This window comes from Pleuronectes platessa, chromosome 6, assembly GCF_947347685.1.
Source record: "Pleuronectes platessa chromosome 6, fPlePla1.1, whole genome shotgun sequence".
NCBI lineage: Eukaryota > Metazoa > Chordata > Actinopteri > Pleuronectiformes > Pleuronectidae > Pleuronectes > Pleuronectes platessa.
The window spans coordinates 21,779,463-21,805,993 of record NC_070631.1 but is presented as its reverse complement, the minus strand read 5'-3'; the positions used below and the strand labels follow the sequence as shown (position 1 = coordinate 21,805,993).

The 26,531-nt window shown below is 40.3% G+C and overlaps 1 protein-coding gene and 1 long non-coding RNA gene across 8 annotated transcripts; one reads left to right on the top strand and one right to left on the bottom strand.

Annotated features, from left to right (window-relative positions):
• Nucleotides 1-872: 872 nt before the first annotated feature.
• ralgapb (Ral GTPase activating protein non-catalytic subunit beta) lies at nt 873-25,033 on the bottom strand. 7 transcript variants are annotated; one of them, XM_053423951.1, is made up of 32 exons: nt 24,893-25,033; nt 23,470-23,690; nt 21,242-21,444; nt 20,811-20,977; nt 20,452-20,638; nt 20,031-20,162; nt 19,387-19,565; nt 18,744-18,812; nt 18,145-18,296; nt 17,473-17,713; nt 15,774-15,975; nt 14,277-14,444; nt 13,369-13,483; nt 12,914-13,061; nt 12,747-12,811; nt 12,498-12,642; nt 11,466-11,587; nt 10,559-10,741; nt 10,321-10,469; nt 9,606-9,793; nt 9,316-9,419; nt 8,999-9,154; nt 8,781-8,843; nt 7,845-8,054; nt 7,447-7,605; nt 6,524-6,692; nt 6,302-6,424; nt 6,062-6,198; nt 5,842-5,950; nt 5,558-5,636; nt 4,189-4,337; nt 873-3,241 (listed from the first exon to the last, which is right to left on the bottom strand). In XM_053423951.1, exons 2-32 carry the CDS (start codon nt 23,644-23,646, stop codon nt 3,048-3,050), a joined length of 4,644 nt encoding a protein of 1,547 aa, XP_053279926.1. In that variant the 5' UTR covers nt 23,647-23,690; nt 24,893-25,033; the 3' UTR covers nt 873-3,047. The 7 variants fall into 7 exon arrangements, with proteins under 7 accessions (XP_053279926.1, XP_053279927.1, XP_053279928.1 ...); XM_053423952.1 differs by having other exon boundaries at nt 8,999-9,151; XM_053423953.1 differs by lacking the exon at nt 8,781-8,843.
• LOC128441846 (uncharacterized) lies at nt 24,498-26,499 on the top strand. The gene is made up of 3 exons (XR_008338770.1): nt 24,498-24,702; nt 25,527-25,558; nt 26,186-26,499. It is a non-coding gene; the product is annotated as an uncharacterized LOC128441846 (long non-coding RNA).
• The last annotated feature ends 32 nt before the right edge of the window (nt 26,500-26,531 follow it).

Here is a 26,531-nt window from a genome sequence, read left to right as displayed (position 1 = left end):
AATTATCTTTATACAGCCATACTAGCTTTAGCCGCCATAAAGCTACTTTATCTTTATCATAAGCATACATGCTTGATGAGTTAAGACTGAAACAATTTGTTATGGATTTCATTTAAAAGAAATCACAGAAAGAACCAGAAAATACTTTTAATTATGTATTTTGAAATTATACATATCATCAAATACACTGAATTAAGTTAGCTCAATATTTAGGCCCCTCTAGTTTGTCACAACAGTATCCAATTTGTCTCTGGTAAATTCAAGAGAAAGGCGCCCTCTGGTGGATACAGATAAAAGTGCGCAACTCACTCACCTTCGGGTCTTTGTTTACCTGTAGCCTAATCATTCCCTCCATATTTCACATAATTTGACATGTTGACTTGTTCCTCTTCAGCATTAAGCATGATTTTTCTGATGCAGCATAAATACACAACATTGACTGTTAATGGTGTCACACCTGCGGTGCGTGGTTATGCTGCAAACATAAATAAAGGTGGGGAACCATTAGTTGTTAAAGTCAAACAGAACAAAATACTATTTTCAGTTACAATCCGTTATAATTGGATAGAGCTCCGAGGCCCGGAGGCTTAGCTGCGGCATCTTTACAAGTTTTATCAAGTTACAATACTAGGCTTTGTTGCTCTCCCTCTTTATTTGACACCAGACCACAACTAACGCTGCCGGCTGTCATTCAGTTTGTGGTGCAAATATTTATCATAGATTAACTGTGTATTTCATTTGGCCCCTAGTTATCAGAGTTAACAGAGATCTAAATCTACAACCTCTGCAGGGAAAATTTGATATTTGTTTATGCTTTTTTTCCCATATATAAATCCTGCGAACAAAAAGTCACATATTGGAAAAGGGAGAAATTAAAAGCTCATTATAGTTTTAATTGATGCATGTTACATTCAATACCCATTGTGATCCTCCAACACATAATCGCACACATACATAGCTTTTTCTCGCCGTCTCAGATGAATGCAACAGACAACCTGTAAATGCCCTACACTTTCATATATTTACATATCATCCTCCGCTTCTGTACATGGCAAATCCTTAAATATGATCAGAGGAGTAACACAGGATACAATGTATGACTGATTGTATGTAGTTTCTTTGAAGCATATTTAATGTTTGTTTTTTCCTTCCAAAAAAAAGGCATGTGCATAAAGCACGGTCGTAAAAAGTGAGTCACACAGTTAGACATGATAGGTTTAAAAACTCGCCAACGCCTCTTCCTCATTCATATTTTACAAGATAAAACTCTTCCTTCAGCAGGGGTTTCTTTCAAAATGCACAAAAGTACAAAAAGACATGGAAGGGGAACCACAGGGAATAGAAAATAAAACAGAAAATGTGCTCAGTGCATTAAAACTTTCCGAAACATAAGAAACGAGTTGTTTGTCCTGTCCCATCGCTGTGATAAATAAATTCACATTGTTACAGGCAGACAGTGAGGAGAGCTTGAATAGACCAAAGTACAGTGAGTAAACTAAAGTGAAACTGTGAAGCCCCCCCCAACAAAATATTTGTGAAGGCAAAACTTTTCATTTCTGTCAACCAAAATGATTGTTAAATTTTCTCTTTCTGGGTTTAGAATTAAAAACAATACAGCGGTGATCAGGCAAGATGGACGTGAGAAACGCTGTTAGCTACAGTGATTATTTTGGCCTCTGAATACATCACCATACATTTTGTCGACACTTCATTTGTGCCGTGGTTGTTTGTCATCAGCAGAATGGAGGCCTGCACAGCAGCGCTCGCTTCTATTCAGTTGTATTGAGATGTTGTTTGGGATGATCATTAAAACTGCATAGAAATGAGGGACGGTGTGTGCGCCTCCATTTGTCTGCCTCCACTGTAATTCATTGGTTCAGCACCTGTTTGTGTTTTATGGGATTGGCAAATCTGTGACACGTTTGAGACTCCAAAGATAAAATGGCCTTGTGGTCCTTGTGTTATCAGCTCTGCGATCATCAAGTGCAAACTCCAGGAGCTCCGTCACTGCTTTACCGGCACACTCTCCCGTTACCGAGCTTTGACCGAGATTGAAATGTTCAATACTGAATTTACTTTGAGACGCATTTGTTTTTAAAGTGACATAATTCATCATGAAATGCTTTCTATTGGAGGTCTAGGAGACACTATGACGTCTTGTAGTGTTGATTATTTAAATAAGGATATATATGGACACACACACAAACACAGTGCAGTTGCTGCTGTGAGATGGGATGACTTTGAAACGGGTACAGAGACAGTGCAGGTTCCAAAAATTACACCCACATACAGTATTAGAACACGAGTCATGTAAATCATCTGAAAAAAACAAAAAAAACTCAATAAGCTGCTGCAGCGGCCGAACTTCTGTTTGCACTGGGAAGACTTTAGCTGACGTCTGGGTGTAGATGATTGGCCGTTAACGATGTCCATCATGTCTTCGCTCTATCAAGGCAACTTGCCTGAAAGCAGCAGCGACTAACTTTTTTATGACACTTGCATGTTTGTCACCTTCGCAAAGATCCAGCTATGAATCTGTTTGATTACAACAACAAAAAAAACAGATCTGGGTTTTTTGGACACAACTCTGTATTACCAAAACCATCAGGAAGTTCACTCATGTCACAGGGTTTAGAGAACAAACATTTTTTTTTTTTGTACAAGTTGAGAAAGGCCAACAGTGTAACTATTGTATTGCAGTTTGAAGACAAGCAGAAACTGTTTTGCCACAAAGCATGAGACCTAATGAGCAGAGACCGTTGAACTTCAGCCATTCAAATGTTCCGCGAGAGGCTGCGACACAGAAATGTAGCTTTTCCACCTTGGCATGGTTTTAGACACTTTGCTCTCAGAGTCAAAGGCAGACAGTGTTGATATATGTATTCATATAAATAACAAAATAGTACAGTATAAATATAAAGATTCTGTGTGTGTGTGTGTGTGTGTGGCGTGGGTGTGTATGTATGTAAATGGTGTAAGAGTATAGGTATAAAGCATGTGTGTGTCTGTGTGCGCTTGTGAGCCAGTGTTAGGACAGGGCAGGGGTATTAGAGGTGAGGCTTTCCCTCCCCCACCTCATGGAAGAGCGAGGTGTAAAACTCTGGCTCCAGCTGCTTGTTGCGGTAACGCTGGACAATCTCAGTTATTTTCTGCTTCCGCCTCACATGGGGCGGGTTGTACAAGTCACTTTCCAGACGCTTCCGTCGGCACACGTTGATGACCGTCTGACGCACCAGGAACCCTGGGAGAAGGACGCAAACATGTGAGGTCGTCAGTAGTGACAGGAGACAGCTCTGATAGTGGGTTCAAACTGTCTGAATTACTGGCTTTACTGGAAACACAAATTTTCTTTTTTGCCGTTGTTTTTTATTTTGGCTTTGTGTTTTCTTTTTGTTGTTTTTTGTGTGTTTTTGCTGCAGCTTTTTCCCAGTTGTTGTTATGATTTGCACTTCAGGGCCACCGTGCAATTCAATTTCTTTCTACTACTACCTCACTTGTTGCTTTTTTCATTTAATATAAAGCAGCACATTGAAACACAGCATTTATCAGTAAAACAGCTTAGATGGAAAAAATATGAAGTGGCTGTTCTGCAAATGATTCATGAGGTTGCTTTGTGTTTTTTTGCTGTTGCACAAAATATTTGCAGTGAAGAGAAGCTGCACCAATGAGTGATGAGCCCTGTATTATGCCGTCTGTTGGCCATAAGGGGTATGCATTGATTTAATGGTACGGATAAACCACTGGCGCTCTCTCACAATTTAAGTGATCAGAGTAGATGACACCCATTCCTTCTTAAAGTTACAAACCATAATGTACTGAGAGAAAAACATACTAAACATAATACAACTTTGAAAATTGAGTGTATTTCCAGTGCCTTTCAAACTAAGACCCCACCATAATATTTTTGTGCACATTATTATTTGAATAAGCTCCTCAATGATCATTGAGGAGCATATTCCATTTGATGCATATAGGCTACATCCATACCACAATGTTTTCATTTTTTGTCTCCATTTTAGCGTCTCTAAAACTCCAGAGTAGTGAGGACGCCAAGTGTATTTGTAGAAGAGTTGATGTGTAAAACATAGAAGTGTTGATGTAGCCTTCGATTTAACAACCCTTTTCTTTCTGTTAAGTGAAAGAAGTGAGGTTGGGAGGTGCGGACAAAATAAGGGCAAGTGCTGTTACCTAGAGCTCTGCGGCTGACCACCATGCCGTCCACCAGGGGGATCACCATGCCAAATTTGCCTACAGCTCCATGCAGCCGAATTCTGAAGAGTCCCGTCTTCAGAGGCTGGATGAAGATCAGTGGAACATCCTTCTCTAGTAAGCCCGACCTGCAAAACAACAGATAGAAATGCATTTAGGGATTTGTCAGGATAAAGAAAGGAAGTGGGTATTTAAACTGTTACAGTGATTAATTTCTTGCGGGAGTACATTGAATTCACAAAGTATTCAGATCCCTTCATACTTTTCATATCTAGTTATGCTAAAGCCTTACGCTAAAGTAAATAAGCACAAATCATTTCACGTATCACAGTAAAAAGTCTGAACAGTTATCAATGTAAACATTTTAGTTTTCTCTTTGTGACTATGGCACATTCAGTGTAGACCCAAGAGGAGTGTTTTAACTTTGGCATAAGGCTGCAACATAACACAAGGTTGAAGAAAGTTAAATAATTTATGAATGTACTGAATTTGGGGAAGAGTGGGACAATGTTAAAACACAGAGAGAGCGCATTTGGATGTAATAAATTAAAATAATCCAGTTTATAGCTGTTGACAAACAAAGAGGGGGAAGCACTTAGCAACCTAATACGACTCCAGCCTGAGCCTCTACCATGACAATATTATGACATATATAATATAAATAAGACGTGTAATATTGCATTTCACTGTACCATTCCAGACACATCCTTAATACTCGAGCAAAAAGACATTCTAATATGCTTACCAAATTTAAACTTGCATTATATATCTTGACGGACCTGGCTGCCATCATGTAGCACTTGACTGAACTTAAGTGTTAAAACAGGATTTCATGAAACAACTAGGTAAGCAGAGAAATGTATCTGTCTTACTTGCTTCCTTCTCTGCTTCTGCTTTCAAATTGTATTGGCCTCAAGTTATTTGTTTGTTGTGATGACAAGTAAAAAGTCAATCAAGTAAACTAGAAAATATGCCAACAACTCATTATCTTGACCTGGGCATTCAGTAAATTATTTGTAATTAAAGAAATAAATGCATCATGGTTACACACAACACATTTAAATTCTTTTGAAGAATGTGGTCCACGGGCTCAGTCGGTGTTTATCTACAACCAAGATTTCCAGAGGAAGTTCATACTATCATCACAGCTCTGTGACACTTCCTCTTCTTTGCTCACTTTTGCACACAGCCGGTTGTACTTCCTGTTTTGCTCACTGTGTGTTTATGCAGTGGTTTTTTGTGCTACATACAGTTTTGCAGAGGTGTTGTTATTCTTTATTTTTGCATTAAGCCAATACATTAACAGCATGCGTACCATGCTGTCAGCAAAATTCAAACTTCTGTATACCTGCAGGAAGTGCTGTTGCTCATGCTAGCTTCCAAGCCTGTGCTGGTTTCCGCCAAGAGCTCAGTCAACGGGAAGTTCTCTAAAAACACAGAAACAATGACATTCATGCACCTCAATCCAGTGTTCACAAAGAAACTCCTTTTACCACCACGGAGTACTTTACAATTTTATAAGAAGTAACTTACTGAAAAAGAACTAGAATATGATCTACAGATTAGATTCATATTTTTCCATACCGTATCCTCATATTACAGGTTATGGTAGTATAAAGAATAGGTTCCTACCAATATCATCAAAGCGCTCCACCCAAACCACGAACACTTTTGTCTCTGGACCCAGTGGTGGGAAGGACTTTCCAGTCGATGACCTCTTTGCCTTCACCAAAGGACTCAGCTAAAAGAAAAAGCACAACAAACGGTGTGTTTAAGCAAAATCTTTGTCTGAAAAATTCTAAAATCATAATCAACATACATGTCTGATACAACCACATAAACTATACCTTACCTTCTTGGCAGTCTCAAGGTTTTCTGAATGGTTTGGGAAGAGCTCCAGTGTGAGGTTGGGTTGTTTGAGTAAACCAGGCACTGTTTCTGTGTTGGTGTCGGCCTCCACTGTGGAGTCACTGTGCACCGATGACTCCTCTGGGTAACAACAAGAGCAAATGGCAACTGTCATTCCTGATTCCATCACTGGCTTTTTAGCTTATGCAATATCTAACCACTTCATAGAAGCGAGGACACTGACCCGAGTTTTCTGTCAAAGATGGAACAACGAAGGCAATCTCTGTCAGAGCATCAGCGTAGTACAAAACCTTCTTCTCCCCGTTGAACACGGAACCTCCTGTGTCCTCAGGAGTAGCTGCTTCCTCTGCAGTAAATAAATGTGTGTGTCATTGAATTTGTTACTATAGAAAAAACAATCAACATAAAGTGCATTTGTCTTCAGTTTTAATGCCCAATAGCTCACCTATTTGTTGTGTATCATTGCTGTCGCAGCAGGAGTTCAGGGACCAGCTGGTATCAAGGTGTCCCGTCCAACCTGGGTGGCGTCCCACGTCCACAGGCCAGCCCAAGGACAGAAGGAACTCCAAGAAGTGAGGCTGGACACTCGATGATGACTCCACGTTCCTCAGGATCTGATCACAAGGAGTAAGAATAGATCCATTATTATTCTAGATCCAAAAATTCATCAATGAGTATTCTGAGGGGCTACGACAATAAGTCAGGCTGGCAATTTGCCTCCTTTCCAGACCACGCTTTTCATGCAAGCACCAGACCTCTAATTTTGTAGGCTAACCTTATTTGTTGATGTAACGGCAACCAGATTAGTAAACAAGCAGGCAGCGCAGTTACTAACTGCACTTTGCCATCTTTTTCAAGTGCCACAAGAATCTCATCTGTTGCCACAACCAAAACAGTGAATTTAGAGTAAAATGGGTGAAAGCTTGATATTTCTATGGTTTTTACTTCAAAATTTACATCAGAATGTCCTGATAATGTTTGGGTGAGACTCTGAGGTGTTGAATTGTCACTGACAAGTTAAATTAGTCTGTGGAAGCAGGTATTTTCCCAATGACTGTTTTTTATTTTGTTACTTGAAATTAAATTTGTTTCATTATAATTTTTGATTAATTATTCACACAGTGGTAATTATAAATCATAATTTATTTAAGTCTCACTAGCCTTTTAAAATAGTTTCACACACATTCATATTTTTTTAATAATAAATTAAATTAATAATTTATTATTTCTTCATTCAGTTCAATTAATGTTGTGTATCCAAATTAATATTGTCCCGGGGGGTGCTCCCAATGTACAGTCCGTGACTGAGTATTATATAAAGACAATCTGTTGTGTGTAACCGCAACCAATCAGCCAGCGTTCCCTCACCTCGTGGCTACTTTTCTGTCCAGCTCTCACGTAGAAAATAAAGACGGTGTCAAATGGTCGACAGGGAAGGAGGTCCAGGTAGCTGATGTCATCAAAAAATCCTGGCAAGGATGACTCCAGGCCAATCAGATGAGGAGGTAGACGACTGTTGTTGGGCTCCTGTAAAAGATAAATTCATATAAAACATTTGAAATGAACTGTATTAATGAGATCAATATTATGCATTAATATAAGAAGAATGTTGTTGTGCGGTATGAATGTGTGTGTGATTGTGACCTGTGTATGAAGCGCTTTGAGTGTTAAGAACAGAAAAGTAATGTGTAAACGCAGTTCATTTACCATTAACAATAGAATCTATGACTAGTATTAATTCCATCACACAAATGATGTTCACCAACCTTCAGTGCCTCCAGAGAGAGAAAGCCAAAGTGGGAGAGGAAGAGACGCGCCGTCTGGAACTCCTGTGACGGAGGAGGAGGTTTGCAGTCCGTCTGTGGGTCAGGGAAAGTGTTGGACTTCCAGATGTCCTCACTGTGCCGCTCCAAGGCGTTCTCATACTCTATCTGCTTGGTCATCAGAATACGAAGCCTGTCATGCTGAACCTCCAGCTGAAAAGACAAAGGGCATGGGGCGTATTTTAGAGACAATTTCAAGACACTGAGTGATGAATGGCACTTGATTCAGTGACAAAAGTCAAGTTCTTCAACTTAAATACAGAGGTATTAACTCCCAAAGTTGAAGAGTCAGTGCTGAGCAGCAGTGATTGTGTTGTGATCTAACATTTTAACAGAGGGGGAGTTAGCATTCTATTAGCTAATCCTGTGCAATCTAATCCAATCCAGTGCAGCAACCCTTTAATAAACTTTGTTTGAAGCTTTTAATGCTCACTTTCTTTTTAGTCATTGATTCAGACTGTAGTTGGTTGTGGCTTAGTAATGTTTTCCAGAGAATGAATTCAATCGATGACGGTAACTGGGGTGCTCATGCATACAGATTCAGAGTGAGAGGTACACACACTGAAGAGTGAAAGATAACCATAGCACGAGCATGCAGTAACTCACGGTATTGCGCACAAGCACCTGGCAAAAAGTGAGAAAAAAATTGGGTTCATTCTTAAACTGTGGCGGGATAAATTAGAATATGCGCACTGCCACAGTCTAGATAATTAATGGGAAACACTGCTTTGGATTGCGTTAAAAACTACAAAGTGCTGAGTGGTGCACTGGATTGAGAAACCACACAAAACAATTAGAATTTAATTGACACCAAACCAGATGATTTCACCCTTTTATCCAAGAGACACCCAGTGAAATTTGACCTCTCCCACAACTCACGTTTGGGTAATAACTCAGTGTATTTGTAGCTCTTGAATCATCCTGCCAGTCCAAATAACACGCCTGAGTTTATACAGCAACAAAGATTGATTAATTTACCTTGTGGTTCTATTTCAGCAAAGACAACAAACAATGTTGCTTTAGCTTTCAGCCAATGAGAAGAACTTGTTTAATATTAGTCATAACTTGAATATCAGACCAATACGCTTTGCTCTCACCTCTTTACTGACAATGTCATCCAAGTCAGGAATACTGACGTCAGCCTTGACAAGAGGAATCTTATCCACCTCTTCAGGGAAGGGCCTCTGCTTGACGCTGTATTTTATCCCCACATCGTTTTTCGGCAGAGGACGACCCTCTGGAACAAACACCTGCTGTGGGAAGAGAGATGTGTTGAGAGATATGGAGTGTGCTATCAGTGAAACTGATGTGAAGAGATACAGAAATCTAGCATGCTTTATTAAAATATTTATAAGGTGATGATTCTTCAGCATTGCTGCCTTTCATTAGCGGATAATCTACAGCATGATCTCACCCTCTGATTGGCCCGAGCTCCTCTGGGTTGGTGGAAGAGCTGCATGGTCCAGGCATGTCTGCCAGCTGTGCCTCGGATTAAAACTGTCACCGATGGACTGGGGTCTGTGGTGACAGAGATCTCCTACTGGTTATTTATTTTAATTGAACAGTGCTAAGTTCATGGTGGGTGATACAGCCTCTACTTGTACATTAAAAAGAAAACCCAGTAATATCTTTATTACACATTAATACCCCCAAACATTACAATAAATCGATAATAATTCAAAGGATGGATGATAAGCTACTGACTCTGCTCGTTGCCGAGAGGCTGCTCCAGCATGGCGAGGATGACAGAGTTGTCCAGCACAAAGTAGCGGAAGTTGCTGGCTCCTGTGGCACTGAGTCTGGCGTAACGAATCAGGGTGTCTTCATTCAGTAGGCTGCAGGTGGAGGCAGGCCCGCTGGGAGAAGGGAAGGCCCCCAACACCTGCATGATACTAGGGATCACCACAGGCAAAGCAAATACATAAATATGATGAAACTGGGTCAATGAATGCATATTTCACTTTATAGTAGTCATCTGAATCGAGGATCAGCAGAAAAGCAGGGGAAACTATGTCAATAAAGAAGCAGAAAATAATTTTGTACAATATCTAAAACCAGTTTCTTCTAGAAAAACTGGTGTTTCTTTTTATATTTAAAGTTATTTTACTGCATAAAAATCCTCACAAATAATCAGAAATCATTTAGGTGATCCGAGCTGCATATGGTCACATTCTCATAGAAGTGTGTTTGTGGCTTTGTCCAAGATGTCTGAAGCTATTGAAAAGCCCATAGATAAGTCGGTCAAACACCTTGATTTATTTTAATTGCGTCAGTTGGTCACCAGTACACAAGTAAATGGATGGTGATGGTTAAAGCTTTATTAAAAGAATAAAACAAATAAAAATGTATATTACTATGAGTAGGTACATCCAGTAACTCTAAATCTGATCTTTTCTATATACACTTTGAGTCGTCTCACCAGGACAAAGTTGCCTCAGCAGCGTCCTTCACCCTCATTGAAGCCGGGTTGTGCTCCTTCTCCCCTTTATGCCGAACTTCCTGTTCCTGTCGGGACTTGCTACCAGATATTCCTAGCTCCACAATCTCCAACACCTCTACCAAACAATCCTGATACAAAAAAGAGCGTTTGTTTTAACAAAACACTTACCCTCTCTAAACAAACAACATCTTTTTTTACATCAATTCTTAAAACTAACCTTTTCATCCAGCATGTCAGGATGTTCTGTGAGCCAAACACACAGAAACTGGAAGGCAGCTACAATCATAGAGTGGAGGTCTCGAGATTGAAGAGGAGCTGGACGGCTACACTGGTACACGATGTACCCACATATAGAGCTGACGGCACGTTTACGGTCTGACGAATCCACTCCGACCTTCACCTGGTTGGAACAAATACCAAAAAGTGACACACATTAGATACATTAACAAAATTCTTCCTTTCATGACACTGGAAACAATTCTGGCAGAGTCTGGTACATAACAGATAAAGTGTCTTACCAAATAATGACTATTTTGATTTGTTAGGGTTCAAATTTTACTTTTGTCTCCAATGGGAATGGACACAATCAGCATTCACTCCTGGGTCAAATAACTTTACAGAAGAAACAGGTTTTAATCGTCTCCAGCTCCAATCGATTCCGTTGGAAACATTACACTTAGGTAACACTCTAATTTGGCAACACAGCGAGGTAATACAGCACCTCTGTTTTCATTGCATTCATGATGCACTGGGGGGAAAAAACAAAAGGCGAAATGAGTTAATTGCCTTTTATTATCAGGTTTACACATGTTTAAATAAACTATGTATACCTGTTTTTGCTGTGAAAGAGGCATTAGTAACCCAGTTGTTGTGCATTGTATTGGTCTGCAGAGACTTTAACTTCTGCCTGTATTTTCTTATTTTATCCTTATTTTTCAGGATATTACCCACGTTACATCACTGTTTCCACCTCCCTCTCTTTCTCTACATCTGTGGCACAGATGTATAAAGAGCTGCAGGTCTGTGTGTATTTTTTAACCGAGGGTGAGGCTGAGCCACAACCACACTGTGGCCTGCTGATGACAGCAGAGTGTTACAGTGAGTCTCTGTGGTGCTAGCTTTACCTTAGCGAGCCCAGCCAGCAGCTCCAGGGCAGCCAGTGAAATGCTCATGTCTTGCCTCCACTGAGAGTTGAGCCTCTGTGTGACCAGGTGGATACTGCGCACCAGCAGCCCCGCCGCCGTATCTGGAAGAGCTAGATCATATAACACACCGAAATACCAAACACAAAGAATAGAGCAAAGCACTCAACACATCAACGAAAAACTCCTGGAAGCTAAACATTAGATAGGTACAGGTATGAACCATGCGTTAGCAGAGTGCTGAAAATAAGAACAGGAAACCATTTGAAACTAAATTAGGAGACTGAAGAAAAGGTACATTATAAATTAACTGCTGAGGGATAGGGCTGACCGATGTCGACATTTTGAAACTGGCCTAATAACTTCTGATTAGAGTTGGTAATTATTGTTAAACTTAGTGTTGGTAATTATTGTTAAACTGCATGAAAAGTGCACGCATTGTGGAAAGTATACACCAAATTAACAGACATGAGCAAATTTAACCTAAATTCTACTCTCTGTGCACAACATGGTGTAACCATCCCATTATACAGGAATCCTGCAGAATCCTGAATAATAGGAATCCTTGAAAATGTTAGCAACACATTGCTCAGTGATATTACACAAATTTAAAACGAGAGCTGTGATAGTCAGTTTTTTTAATAAAAAAAACTCTAAACATCACATTGTCCGACATTTTTGTTCAGTTAAACATCGCTCAGCCCTCCCCAGAGAAAGTCTTTGAAACACTTATGATTCAGCAACATTATAACTCTGGCACTTCATACTGTGTCAAAATGTTGTTTGAGAGCACAGCATCACTGCAACAAATGACTCTGTATCACCTACAAAGACATTTTACCCAACGCTTCTTTACTCTCCATACCACTTTAACCACGTTAGCTATGAAGAACAAATGTGTTAAGTTAGAGATGCTCATCCCACGTATGCATGATCACCACCAATAGCTGATGTTACTGTGTGAATTCACCAAGCAAAAAGATATAGGTGTGTGAATGTAACCGTGTGTCTTACCGTAGTCTCGCAGCAGGGCCTGAGCAGGACGCTCGGAATCTGGGCTCGTTGCCTCTGTGCTGCCTCCGCTGGTGAAACTTATGCCGCTGTTGGTGCGGCTGTGACTCTGACTCCTCACTGTCACATGGCTCCCATCTATACTCCCCTAATGCCAGAAAAACACAGCAATCTTGAAGTCCAGTCTACCGTGCTGCTAGTATCATACGTTGTTAATTATTCAGCTACAGGAAAGAGCAATCTCAGCCTTACTGTTTCAGTCTGTGCACCTATGGACTCCAAAAGAGCCGAGTCTTGAACGATATTGAGCATTGCACCTGAGAGGGAGGAAAGACAAACTTAACAAAGAACTATATATAGACTTAAGGGATGTGGAGAGGCAATAGAGATGAAGAGGATATAAATTGGGCAGCAGATACCCAGAATGAGCTGAGTGTTAGTGGGGTCAGTCTCAGTTTGCAGTGCTCCGATCAGGACATTGACGAGACGTAGCCTTAGGGAAAGGAAGGACACAGGCTGGTCATGAGGCCACCCATCCTCCTCATTGAACTTTCCCTCCAACAGAACCTGAGGCACACAAAGTCAATACTTAACAACGTGGTTTATAGGAAAGCAATAAAAGTCTCTAGGGCTTGATTTCTTACTGTTATGTGAACATCTAAAGCCTTTCAGAGTTAAAAAATAAAGTAAAAATGCTGTACACCCTCAACTTGTTCAAATTCTCAAAAAAAGCAAAGGGTAAGGGATAAAGATGTTTAAATAAAAAAGGAAACTCTGCTAAATCCTGCATTAAAATAGCAGATGAGAAACCAATTCAATAACAATTATAAACAACATTGTATTATCTTTAAGAGAAGTCAGTCCAAGCTGTTACCTCTGATTTGATGTTGCCAAAGTGATGCGGCAACGGCAACATGGCGAGCAGGATGTTGATGGAGGCTCTCCTTAGGTCAGTAGGATTTACATAGATCTTGAATTTCGACAGCTCCCTAGAAGAGTACAACAAATCTCACTGAGACAAGTTTCAGACATCCATCCATTATCCAGACCACTTAGCCTTTGAGAACATTGGAGGCTAGCGCCAGGGCCAGTTGACCAATCTTAAAACAGTATCCTCAAAATGATTATAACTACTGCTTCAGGATAGGGCAGACGCACAGTAGGCCTTATGACCTTTTACCATGCCAGAGTAACCGGCCAGTGTGTTGTCCCGCCCCACTCCCAGGATGGCCTTGCGCACTTTGCACTTTACAGTAAACACCAAACACTAATCCTTGATCCTGTAGATCATCTCATAGCACCGTTTACCATTTAACTTCCTTGTTGCAGAAATAACAAAGCCCTGAATACCCAGGAAAACATCAACTCTATGAGTGATTAGAAAAGAGCAGGGAAGCTGAATTACTTGTTGTTCAGCACAGAATAATCAACTCAATATATTGGGACTGCCAAGTGGGGCCAGTCGAGGCCACTCTCTCATATAGTAAAAGCTAAAATCTGTTTTACAGCTGGGTTTTACACCAACCCCACTGCAAAAAAAAAATATATATATATATATATATATATATATATATATATATATATATATATATATATATATATATATATATATATATATATATATAAAAAAAATATATATATATATATATATTTTTTTTTTTTGCAGTGGGGTTGGTGTAAAACCCAGCTGTAAAACAGATTTTATTATGTTGCAAATATATATATTTGCAACATAATATTTAGTAGCCACTATTTTCTAAAATACGATCTCATTAAACTAACCTGTCTGGAACTATAGTCTCCAAGGCAGCTATGAAGTAGGGCACCACCACATTGATGCCCTTCAGGTCAGTACAGAAGAGAGAGGAAGAGTTGAGAATGATAGAAGCCAGAACTGGTCTGCAGATGAAGTCAGAGATCTGGAGACCCTGAATCAGGACCATGTAGAACCTGCAGATAGAGACGAGATGAGAAGTATTTGATTCACATGTAATTTGTACAGATTAAATTGTCCACAGTTCGGCCTGGGCCACACCTATTGAATGACAGCTACGTGCAATCACACATGTGTGTCTACTGCACCAGTACGGTGTGGCGCTGCTATTGAGATAGACCTTGCACACTGAAAAATGACTAAACTTTACCTCCTATTAACTGGATTAACAATAAGCCTCCACTATCCTCTACTGCCATCTTGTGCATTTGTAGACTGCAGTAGCAAGGTCTCAGGTGTGGATGACCAATCATGACTCATGCAGTTTTGAAACATGAAGTTTCACCCCATTTTTATAGCATTAAATAACAAATAGGTACTACACTAATGGAAAAAGTATAACTAGACCATACATCATGTTTAACAAATGTATTTGACCTGTACTTTGGGTTTTTAGTTTGCTCCATGTCCCACCCACTGACTTGGCCAATACATAGAAGCTCAAGACCTACATCTCTTAAGGGAATAAAACAAAACACTTGCTGACTTCAACGCTGCTTTCCCCCCTAACTATATAATATTGTATTTTAAAATTAAATGTAGATAGTCTGTTATATATTTTAGGACCAATATCGTCTGTATGAATTTGAGAATGAAAGAAACAAGGAAATGTTTTGGACAATCTGAAGTGGTACATAGCTGTTAATAATGAGGTGATATAATAAATAGTAATTGTTGATTTTCAAACATGAATACTGACGTCTGTAAATACACACTTAAATACATTTCCCATATTATAAACACTCATTCTTGCCCGAAGTGCCTTATGGGTACTTAAAGCTTTATGTACTAATTTCTAGACGGCAAGGTGGAATTTATGACCTGTAATGTAGTCAGCCACCAGGTGGCTGGTGAAGCTGATTTAGTCTCACTTTCAATGAGCAGTCATATAGTACCCTCATTTATAAATACAGCCCATTGTTTTCTATTATGACTATACAGTACTGTTTAGCCTCCATTCTTTATTTTATTAACATAGAATTGTTGAAACGAAACTATAATTTAATGTCTTTGACATATTCAGACATACCTCAGACCATAAACTATAGTGAATAGTTTCACTTTTATGTAAAGTTGCCAATATGACAATCAACAGATCTTTCTGTCAATTTTTGCCTATTAAAAATCAGTTAGACATCAAAGGTCTAGATAACATGCTGCTGCAGCGATGAAATGAAAACCTAGATATTCACGTGTAAGTGAGGTGGGCGGTGTGGCCCAGGGGTTAGGCTGATGTTAATGCCGGATCTAAAATCTGGTATTAATAGAATAAAAAAAGTTGTTACCTGGAAAGATAAACAGGCAGAATCTCTTCTCCAGTTTTCTTGCTACAGAAGATGCGGCAGAGAGTCCCACAGGCCTCGGCTCGTCCAGCCTCATAGCTCTCTGGGAACTCGTTGGCGTCAAACATGGGGTTTGACACCATGGAGTCATTGGACATTTGAGAACCCTTCCTTCTCAGCTCCAGACCTACTTGAGTGGCTATCGCTGTAGAGAACGGGAAGAGACAGAGAATGAAAGGACACTGAATTGTAATGTCGTCATTAGTATTCATGCATGTATGAGAAACAGGCAAAAATAGACATACATGTGTCTATTATATGCACAGAACAAAAAAAAAAATTACTGGAAAAACTAAAGCACAACAAAGCAGACATTTAATCATTACTATGAGAAAAAAAAAAGATAAAACAAAGACTCAAATGACGGCAAACACACTCATATCTTTTAAAAGCATTCAATAAAGGGAACTCTGACACAAAGAGTTTGCCACAGACGCTCTATCTATTACTGGCACAAAGCATGACAAGGTAAAATGTGCTGGTAATAAAATGTGTCAGTCATTCTGTGCTGCAAGACTATTTCACAAAATCCCTGTGTCAGCTCCCTCGCTGCCACAATTATATGACTGTCACTCGAGCTAAAGAACATTCACTTCATGCATTGAGGCACCAAACCAATAAAATCAAAACTCAAGTGAACTGACAAAAGGAAAATACAAGGAACAAAACATTAATGCTGGACTTGAGGAGGGGGCTGAAACTAAACAATAAGGATTAGTGTGACTCAAAGAAAAAGAAAATGAGAACTTAAAACGGGGGTGGCGTCACAAACTGGCAACGGTATGATCGAGACAAGTGGTCAGCTGGTGAAACCCATCACCTCTGAAGAAACGCTCGGAGAACGCTGGTGAACTTTCATATGTATGACAAGGAGTGGGAACAGAAAAACCATGGTGATAATGGCAATGATCATGAGGAACTCAACTAAAAAGCAGGACAATTTGTCAAGAAACGCAAATCAAGCGAGGAAAAAAAACTGCCGTTCCTACTTACAAGATTTATAAGAAAGGAGAATTTGGATAAAAGAGGCTGCAAGATAACAGAAATAGTGGAGAGACACAAAATCAAAGCAAATCCAGTATTTTGGGATCAATTCATATCAGGCATGAATTGCTTTTTTGTTCTCCTCAAAACATGACTTGTGACCCATTACAACTCTTTAACATTAGTCAGACATGGTAGACACATGCAGGACACTACACCAAAATGAGAAAAATAAATGGGAGAGCCAATGGTATGCCAAATGTATTTTCAAATGCTAAGTGCTTTGTGTGTTGTTGTTGTTGACTCCTCTAGCCATGAATTTACCAGTACAATTGTTCTATATGAAGTCCTCACCAGGTGCTTGTAGTCTATATGCAGTTGTAGCCATGTTTAAACAATTGGTAGATGCAAATGAATTAGAATCAGATGGAAATCTCATACCAGGCCACTTCTAACCAAGCCCTTCACATACAGAAAAGCACAAAGAATTTTCTGAGAAAATGGTGAAAAAAGGATAGGATATCCCAACGACATACAATAATAAATAACACAGACAACACAGAGAATTCCACAAAAACATGTATACTAATGACAGCAACAAAACACCCACCCGACCATGCATTAATGGAAACACTATAGCCCCTGTCTCACTTCTTACCGGTCATGCTAGGGTCTCTGCTGAGGCCGCTGTGGAGCTTACAGTGCACCAGAGCAGCGTCAAAAAGCCACTGGCCGAACAGGTTAAGGATGCTGTTAACCTTCGGCCTTGCCGGGGCGGGCAGAGGCCGAGACTCCCAGCTGTTCTGGTTGGGGCTGGAGAGCAGGGTCGGGGAGGACGAATTTTGCTGCTGCTGCTGCTGTTGCTGCTGGGATGCTTTGGTTGGTTGACTACCACTGCTCTGCAGGGTGGGAAGGGACAGAGAAAGATATGTGACTAGGGTTTCCACAATTGGATCAGTGTAACTAAAGCCGTTTTCAGACATTAACTCTGACGCGTTCACAACAACACAGAAATCTCCGGTGGTTTTAGGTGTGGGGTGATGCAGCATGCAGTAGGCAGGACATGGCGTGTAAATATTATCCAGAGTTTCTCCTAGGGGGCTAGCAGGAGAAACCCCGGTCTGAAAACGGTTTAACTAACACATCACACAAAAATGAGTTAAAAAGAGGATTTCTTCAAATCACTTCACATAAATTAAGAAGAAATGGCAGGAAATCATAAACACACTATGTTACATTTGTTTTAACATTAATCTGTCTGTAATACAGCAGAAAAAAAGTGCTCTTATAACTCTACCACTCTATATTTTTTATGGTTTAATGCACTTACAGTTGAACTCTTGCTTGTGGTTTTGGTGACCACGGTGTGCCGCTGCTTGCGGCTGTGAGGGGGCGTGGTGTTGGTGATCGAGGGGGGTGGGGACATGCTCATTCTGTTGACCGGGGTGGGCGGGGCACTGTCAGCTCTGGGACGTGATATACCTGTTGAAGGAGAGGTAAAAATGAACTGGGCCGAACAGTTTGCCTTTGCCCCCTCAGTGGGGGCTGGGGAGATTGGGATTGTCTGATTAGTCTCATTAAATTTTCCAGCAGCCTGTACTTTGTTTGGTTAAATATAATCAATCTACCAATTTCTCATGGTAAGAAAGAAAGAAGGAAGTGAAGAGACTTCAGAGTATGTGAGGTGATCATAGACAATATTCATTTGTTGACATGCAGTTAAAAACAAATCACAAGTAACTGATCTCCATCCATCTTGATTGACTTGTCATGCCCTCAGGAGACACCTTGTTGAAGATCTTGTGGTTCATTCCAAACGCATCATTGCACTACAGCAAAACTAATCCCAGTTGTTAACATCATCACCACAAATGAAATAGACCATTATATGCCCATCTCATTATTTGACGCGTCAGTTGATGAGTGTACCATGAAGGAGCAGCACTGGGGAAAAAGTGAACACCCTCTCCCGTACATCTCTCTTTTCAACAGAGACACCTACAGTGTAAAGAGAAGAATACAAACTGATACGTTTCTATTTAGAGGTTTTCAAACAGGTAGTATTGACTGACTGACATCCTCCATCTTGATCACTGTTGCCTGTGTGAAAGGAACAAAGGCTGGATTGCTGGCTCCTAGTACATAAAAACTTCACCACTCAACACATATACTTTATGTTTCTACTTACCCTTTTTTAAATACTACATATGTATTTTTCCTTCCTTCCAGAAGCCGTTGGTATCCATTGATCTCAACACAGTACTAAAATTAACTTGTAACAACAGGAGTGATGCTTTGGAGAGATCAGAGTTAACACTACAGCCGCTTTTATTTTTGTAAACCAAAATGTTAGGAAGGACACACTCTGCAAATCATCATCATCCCACACCACAAAAGCATTTTCTTTTTACATGAACCAAACCTTATGTTGACATGATTTATGGTTCATTTGCTAAAACTTCTGAAACAGCTGTTGAATCCTTCTGATAAGTCTCACCACTTCCTTCTCAAATATCCTTTTTTTAATTTTTAAACATTTAGGTTAAAAAGTCTCCCCAAATGTCCCTCTTACCCAGGAAGGCATCTACTAGGCAGCTGACCCCCCTCATGGCCCTGAAGAAGATCTGGGGGAGCTGTTTCAAACACGGATGCAGGACCACTTCATGAGGGATACCGCTGGAGTTTAGAAACTGTTCCTGAAACTTTGGAGTGGTGCTCACTATCGCAGGGTTGCTCAGGTCCACTGGATTGCTGGAAATAAATGGACAGTTAGTGAATTCATTAAACAGACAACTTAAATAAGCTTGTTTAGATATATCCTCTACCAGATTAACCAATCACTTGGTTATAATGGAATCCAATTTATTTGAATGTCTTTTACTGGGATCATTGTGACTATTTTAGGTTTTTGAACATGTTCGGGACTGACGACAAAAAAAGGGACCTTAAATGTATGAATCTATGAATAAGAATGAGAAAGAAAAACAAAAAGGATAAGATAAAAGTTAAATAAATGCATAAAAGATGGAAGTAAAGAAGATAGAACAGAGAAATGTTTTATGGGAATCATGGGAGGTGCTTTATTTCCTCTATGTGCAATTACTTCCTTCTCTTTTAAACCCAATGAACAAAGAAAACAATTGTGTCCATTAGGGTTAGTTTAACAAGGAAGTTTTCAAGTTGGACCCCAGAGAATGCAATCTAATAAATATTCACCTAAGCATGTGGAGAAAGCGGTACCACGTCTGTGCCACACAGTCATTGTCCATCTCCAGAGGAATCAGGTTGGCATCCTCATCAGGAACTTTAAACGGAGGGAAGGACGGTCCGTGGGTGAAGCGCAAAAGCCTGAATTGAAGAAAACAACCGAAACAAACACATTGTCTCAGTAGAAAATACAGACTCTGGAAATCCCTTAACAAAAGAGAACGTTTATTTTTGTGTCTCCTATAGTCAGAATTACAACCACCGATAAACAGTATTTGCCACTTCAGAGGTAACTACAAGTAGGTTTGCTGCTCCCCTCTGTGAATACAGGTGTTTAACAGGTTAAACAAGCCAACTAGCTGTGGGAAACAATTGTGGAAACAATTCAGCAATACACTATAAACACTATTTTAGTTGATGTGTTTCCAACCTGGAGGTCAGGGCACAGGCCACTCTGCTCCACTGCTCTACGACAGGAGGGTGGTGTCTCCAATTGGCCAGCATCTCCCGAGCTGTCTTCCAGTACGGTGGCGTGGGAAAACAGCGGGCGCATGCCAGCAGCCACACCTCGAACAGCACTGCCATCAATTTCTCTGCCAGTTTCTCTGCCACGCCAACTAAAGGATGTGGGAATTGCAGGTTGTTACTGTTGTTAGTAATTATCACTAATAACTCAAACCGTTTTCCGACATGAATTATTCTGATGATGTCCACACAATTACATCCAAACTTTCTCATCATTTAAACTTTCATATCACTCTCATTCCGCAAAATATCTATTACTTTTACCTCCAACTGTGGGTGGGGCAAGTAAGGTGTCATTGATGCGTAGCAGGAAGAGCAGCAGCACCTCCCAGGTTTCCCTAACCATGGACACAGACTCTCTTGCCAGTTTCTGGACAGCAGTCAGAACCTGCTGGCAAAGCCTAATGTGGTTCAGACTGTGCTGGTCAGGCCTGGAGGGGAAGAGGATGTGTTTGAAATGAGGGGACCAGGAAGGAAACGAGAGGGAGAGAAGGAGCCGGAGAGGAAGTGAAGAGGAAACAGCAGGCATGAAGAGTTACATAAACAGTCACAGATTTATATGGAATGACTGTTAACAGTAGCAAACACGGTGCAAAAACAGACAACATGCATATCGTATTCGTTTAGATTTAAAAAAAATGAAAACAAAAAGGAAGAGATGAACAAAGGCTCATCTGTGAACATTTCTCACATACCTTGGTACGAACACGTTGTAAAGATGTTTAAGGATGGACTGGACATACATATTGGGCTCCTTCACCACAGGCTGAGGCATCGAGTCCCTGGGCGACACCAGGGCCATCATCCAGTCTGTGTACACATCTACACACAGCTTGACCGTGTCCCCTTCTAAAGGGAGGGTGAGGCCATAACACAGCACTTCCATGGTCCACTTTACCTAAGAGCAAAACCAGTCTCATTAATTAGATTTAATATTCTATTTTCTGAGATATTGATTATTTTGCAGCATTATGTAGCATACTGCAGTAAAGCATATATCTTGTCTTGTATCTCACTGTATAAAACAGAGAAAGAATGCCAGTTCTGAAAACCAAGTTTAACAGGAATATATCCTCTTATATCTTGTCATTCTGTTGATATGACACTGTACTGTCAGTCTGCATTATGTCAAGTGAGTAAGAATTAGCATTGAGTACATCTAGGAAACCTATCTGTCTTTTAGCACGGATGGCCAAAGTTTTGTGGTGAGAGGATGATGTTAATAACATTACACCTCATCTCTCATACACATGGTTCTTAGTTTATTGCTAAGTCTAAAACAGATCAAAAAACAAATGGCAAGAGATGAATGAACTCTACAACTGTGGAATTTAAACATTGGTGCACATTTCTAAGGGACAACAAAGACAGAGGTTGTCCCACTCAGGTCTTATTACCCATGATTGTGCATGTGTTTGTGTGCGTACGTGTGTGTGTGTGTCTGTGTGTGTGTGTCTATGTAGTCTATATACTAAATATAACAAACAGATCAGAAACTTTTAACCAATAACTACTAAGTTGAATCCCTTGCGCTGGGTTAATGTAACGACAATGTTATTGTTCACGTCCTTGCTTCTATTATATGTCTGTTACTAGAGAATTACAGTAGAGGGCACAACAAATTACTGCCCCTTCTGGCATTTATCCCTCTCCCTTTGTGCTAGAATAGTAACGTACCCTACTTCCCGCTAACTCCGGTCCCTAGCCAATTCGCAGCTATTAATTGACAGGTACCAACGGCATAAGACATGAGGCGAACCACTTGTGCAGAAAATCCTGACAAAGAGATGAGAGAGATGGACGAGGTGCTGGGAAGCCAGTTCTGGGTTTTGTCAATTAAACATACTTATATTGTTTATCACTTTATATATATATATATATCATTTGACCCAGAAGTTTTAGGATATACCAAAAAGCCATTTACCATTTCTTTAAATTAGTAAATAATAAATGCACAATATTTAGAGAAAATAAACGCATCGGCACCCAATCTGTGTTCAGTTTTGTCTACATGAAAAGTGAAGTAAAAGCAGAGCTGCACCGACAGCACTAATTGTCTGCCATGTTTCAGGTAAATGATACAGATCCTACAGAGTACTTCCTCACTCAGGCCTTTATATGCAACAGTAGCTACACCAGAGACACTTCTGATCTCAAAAACTTATAACAGCCCATCTGGGTTTTGCCTACAGGCATTTAGAAGGATGTTGACAGAGTAAACAGAGATCCCATGACACAAAAATGGCCTCAATGTCAAACATTGCATGTGGTCTAAATCACGGTCAACACTAATGCTATTATCCCAACTGTGAAACAATCTACTGTATGTAGAAGGACAGAAGATAAATCCAGTGATGTAGAGGCTAGTCCTTCAAGTTGATTACAGCTCTTATCAATATATCGAACAAGAATTGTGCAGAATGACCAACACTATGGTCACACTGAGCAGGTACACAAAAATGATCTGCATCACATTCCAAACAGAATTTTTCAGTAGTTTAACCTCATTTTAAGAGATCAGATGTTTTTGTACTTTTGCAAAGACTAACCCCATTGTTCTATCTTTAAGTTACATGACCACATAGAAAAAGTACGGTGACATTATTGTTTTTTTAGACTGATCTAATGGATAACGATGTTTTCAAAAAACAAACCAAGCACAGCAATAGCACCACTACACAGTGTGGCAAACAGTGTTGTCTACCAGTACGGACCTCTTCCTCATCTGTCTAATTGTCCTTGGGCATGATTCTGAACCCCAATTTGCTCCTGACAGCTGTGCTGGCAGTGTGTCATTGATTTGTGATAGAGAAAGTGTTGACCATAATGCAATGTATGTGAGTGTGTACGTGTATGTTACTGTACAGTAAAGAGCTTTTGTCATCAAGACCAGCAAAGTGCTATGTAAATACAGAACACTTACCTCCTTGTCTGTCTTGAGGATGTTCTCTGTGGCAACAGGGCTCACAGCTGTGCCCAGAGGTTTGACCACAGCATTCGCCACCTCCGTGCCCACATTGTTGGGAAAGGTGTGCAGAACACTGAGGTGGCCCTGGTCGCTCTGCACCACCAGCTGCAGCGAGCGCCACTCGGAGTACATGCTGCAGATGTTTATTGCACTCTACTCACACCACCTGCCTCCACCTGCAGACACACAGATCCAGAAGGGTCAATGTTGTGTTAATACTATCACAGCTAAGTGGCTTCTGATGAGAGTAAAACACTATTCGATTTCTTGATCGGAAATCGTATTGATCTTTATGACAATATCAGTTTTAAGTTGTTTAAAGTTTCAGTGTGCAGAATTAAGTGAAATCTAGTGGTGAAGTTGCAAGTTGCAGCTGAATTCCGCTCACCTTACCCTACCCTACCCTTCCAAACCTGAAGGAGAACCTGTGCTAGCTTTCAGTCGTCATAAAAACGCACAAGGTGTTTAGTTTGTCCAGTTTGGCTTACTGTAAAAAAACAGGGTGGCCTCTGTAGAGAGGAGCCGCTCCAGATGTAAATATAAAGTATTTAAATACAAAGGGCCCATTCTAGAGTAGAGGAAACAACCGTTCATACAATTTAGAGGAAACACACTAGGATTATTTTGTATTCAGTTTCTGCTGATAGATCCCTTTTAACTAAATATTACACACTGAACCTTTAACTGGTGTACACTTGTCTTGAGTATTTGGATGGAAAGAAAACATAAATGCATTTGATGCGTGCACGGGGAAATAAAGAAGGGTAACTTATCATTAAACCTTGTTGTAAAGCACTGGAGTCATGTGCACTGACGTGTAGTTTGACAGTGAAAACACCAGGTTTCTCATGTTACTACCAACGTCCTTGCCTTTAATAGAAAACATGAAGATATCGGGGCTAGCGTCATATCATGTTGGCTCAACACTAACTGGCTCTTGTGCCAGGTACACCAAAACACAATAAACACACACTTCCCTCGAATATCCCAAACGTCGGCTCGACAACAAGCAGAGGCGTCTCAACCAGGAAACGCTCCTGCAAATGATTAGCTTGCTAGCGTGAGCTAGCATCGACATCAAAACATCTTGCAGATGACATTAGCTAAAGTTAGCTAGGGGCTGCTTCCTGCGCTGCGCCACCGTATCCATGGATAAGACAATGCGCTGTCGTTGAGGAAAGCCAGCGGGTCCGTGTGTTAACTTCTCAGCTTTGCACAAACTACGCTGTAGTTTATCCGCCGCTGCTAGCTAGCTTAGCTAATGTTGGCTGCGCTAGCCCCTTCCGCTGACATTAGGTGTCATTCTGCTAGCTACATAACATTGGAACGGCGCTAGCGTTCACTCGACAGTCGAGTATGCAGCGCGGTTTGCGCTTACCTGGACCGACTGGGTATCTTGTCATAACACGGCTCCGCAGTGAGTTCTTGTCACGGTCTACACCATCACAGCCTCCATCTTCGCAATGTCAAGGTTTGGGTAGCTGAGCTTGACGGGCTAACGGGAAACGGGATCCGTAGATTGACGCCCCCTATTGTTGGGCACTGGAACTGCGTTGCCGCCTTCAGGTTATGGTGCGATGTGTTCTCAGTTCATTGTTGACCAGTGGACCCCACCTGCCAGAGAGCAGGTTGTTATCAACTCTGCGTCACCAGTAATATTAAAGAAGTGCATAAACCCAAATAATCTGCAACCCTCCAAACCTTTAGATATTCAAAACAAACTTAAATTATGCAACGATGACCCAGAATCTTGGACAAACTTATTTAACAATGCACTGGACACATTCAATTACCCTTTGACTCGGCTGATTGTTGTGTAAATCAAATCTCGGTGCAAAATGTGATTGTAAAAAATAATTCAATAATATAATCTATATCTACAAGACTGTTTATTTAACTGCACGGTCACTTTAACTGGATATTTTCTGTGAAGAGCATCTGCAATGTTTGTACATATACACATTTGTAAATAAATTTAGCTGAATAAGCTCATTTTCATTCTTTGTTTGCAGGTTTATAAGATGTGCACAAGCTGTGGGGAAAGGTCAGTTGAACTATCATTATTATTATTGTATATCACATTTTGTGTATGAGCATTAGCGCTGGAGAATTAAACAATATTAGTTATTATGGCAATATAATTGTCATCAGAAATATGATGAATATGAAATCCAATATATTCAGGAAAATTCGTATGCATTTGCACAGTGAAGAGGTATAAAACATCATTGACCTACGTCAGATTTGTAAAATGTTTTGCTCTTTATCAAGTTTTTGTCTCTGCTCATAAAGAAGCGTTTAAAACTACAATCTTCACATAGGAGCAAAAATCTGGCTTTAATATTAAAATGTATCACAATGGCACATTTATTGTGAGAATTATCAATATTGACTGATAAAAATAAATATTTAGATGTAATTTGAATCAGCATCAGTTTATATCAAGATCAAAACCTGAAACTGTCGGCCTCATTTTTAGACAAAGCTTCCCTCTTTCCACCTTTGTTTACTTTCCCAGCGACTCGATTTGTGACTATTATCATCATTATTTCATTTGATCCATTAGACACTCAACAGTTAAACAAAAAACCTTGTGTTACGTGCCGTGTGTTCTCTCACTCTCTCTCACAAATCTCTCTCTCTCTCTTTCTCTCTCACACATCTCCTCCAGGTGTGTGCTCTTATGGCTCCTCCACTGGCCCAGCTGAGACCCCTCTGAAACCAATGAGGGGCAAATAAAAGCCCGAGCAGAGCATCAGCAGTCTGCAGTAGGCCAAGAGGCAGTGTGGACTTCCAGTGAGCAGTAGTTGGTGTTTCCTTGTGTATTGTTTTTCGAGGTTCATCTTTTTTTTTTTGTTGGAGAATGTTTCCTGTTGGTTCCCGGTTTAACTGTTTCGGGGGAAACTGGACAGAACATAAAAAATAATTGCCACAGACCCTTTACTGTTTTGTTTGGGAAAAGAGTTTGCTATATTCAACTTTGCAATGCAGGATTAAAAAAAATAAAAAACATTTCG

What these genes read in the sequence shown, in the direction of transcription:
- ralgapb (XM_053423951.1), bottom strand. Translation starts at nt 23,646, where the DNA reads ATGTACTCCGAGTGGCGCTCGCTGCAGCTGGTGGTGCAGAGCGACCAG. An exon ending in TACAACGTGTTCGTACCAAG is followed by an intron (nt 20,978 to 21,241) that starts GTATGTGAGAAA and finishes CTTCCCCTCCAG; the next exon opens with GCCTGACCAGCACAGTCTGA. An exon ending in CCACAAGCAAGAGTTCAACT is followed by an intron (nt 17,714 to 18,144) that starts GTAAGTGCATTA and finishes CCCACCCTGCAG; the next exon opens with AGCAGTGGTAGTCAACCAAC.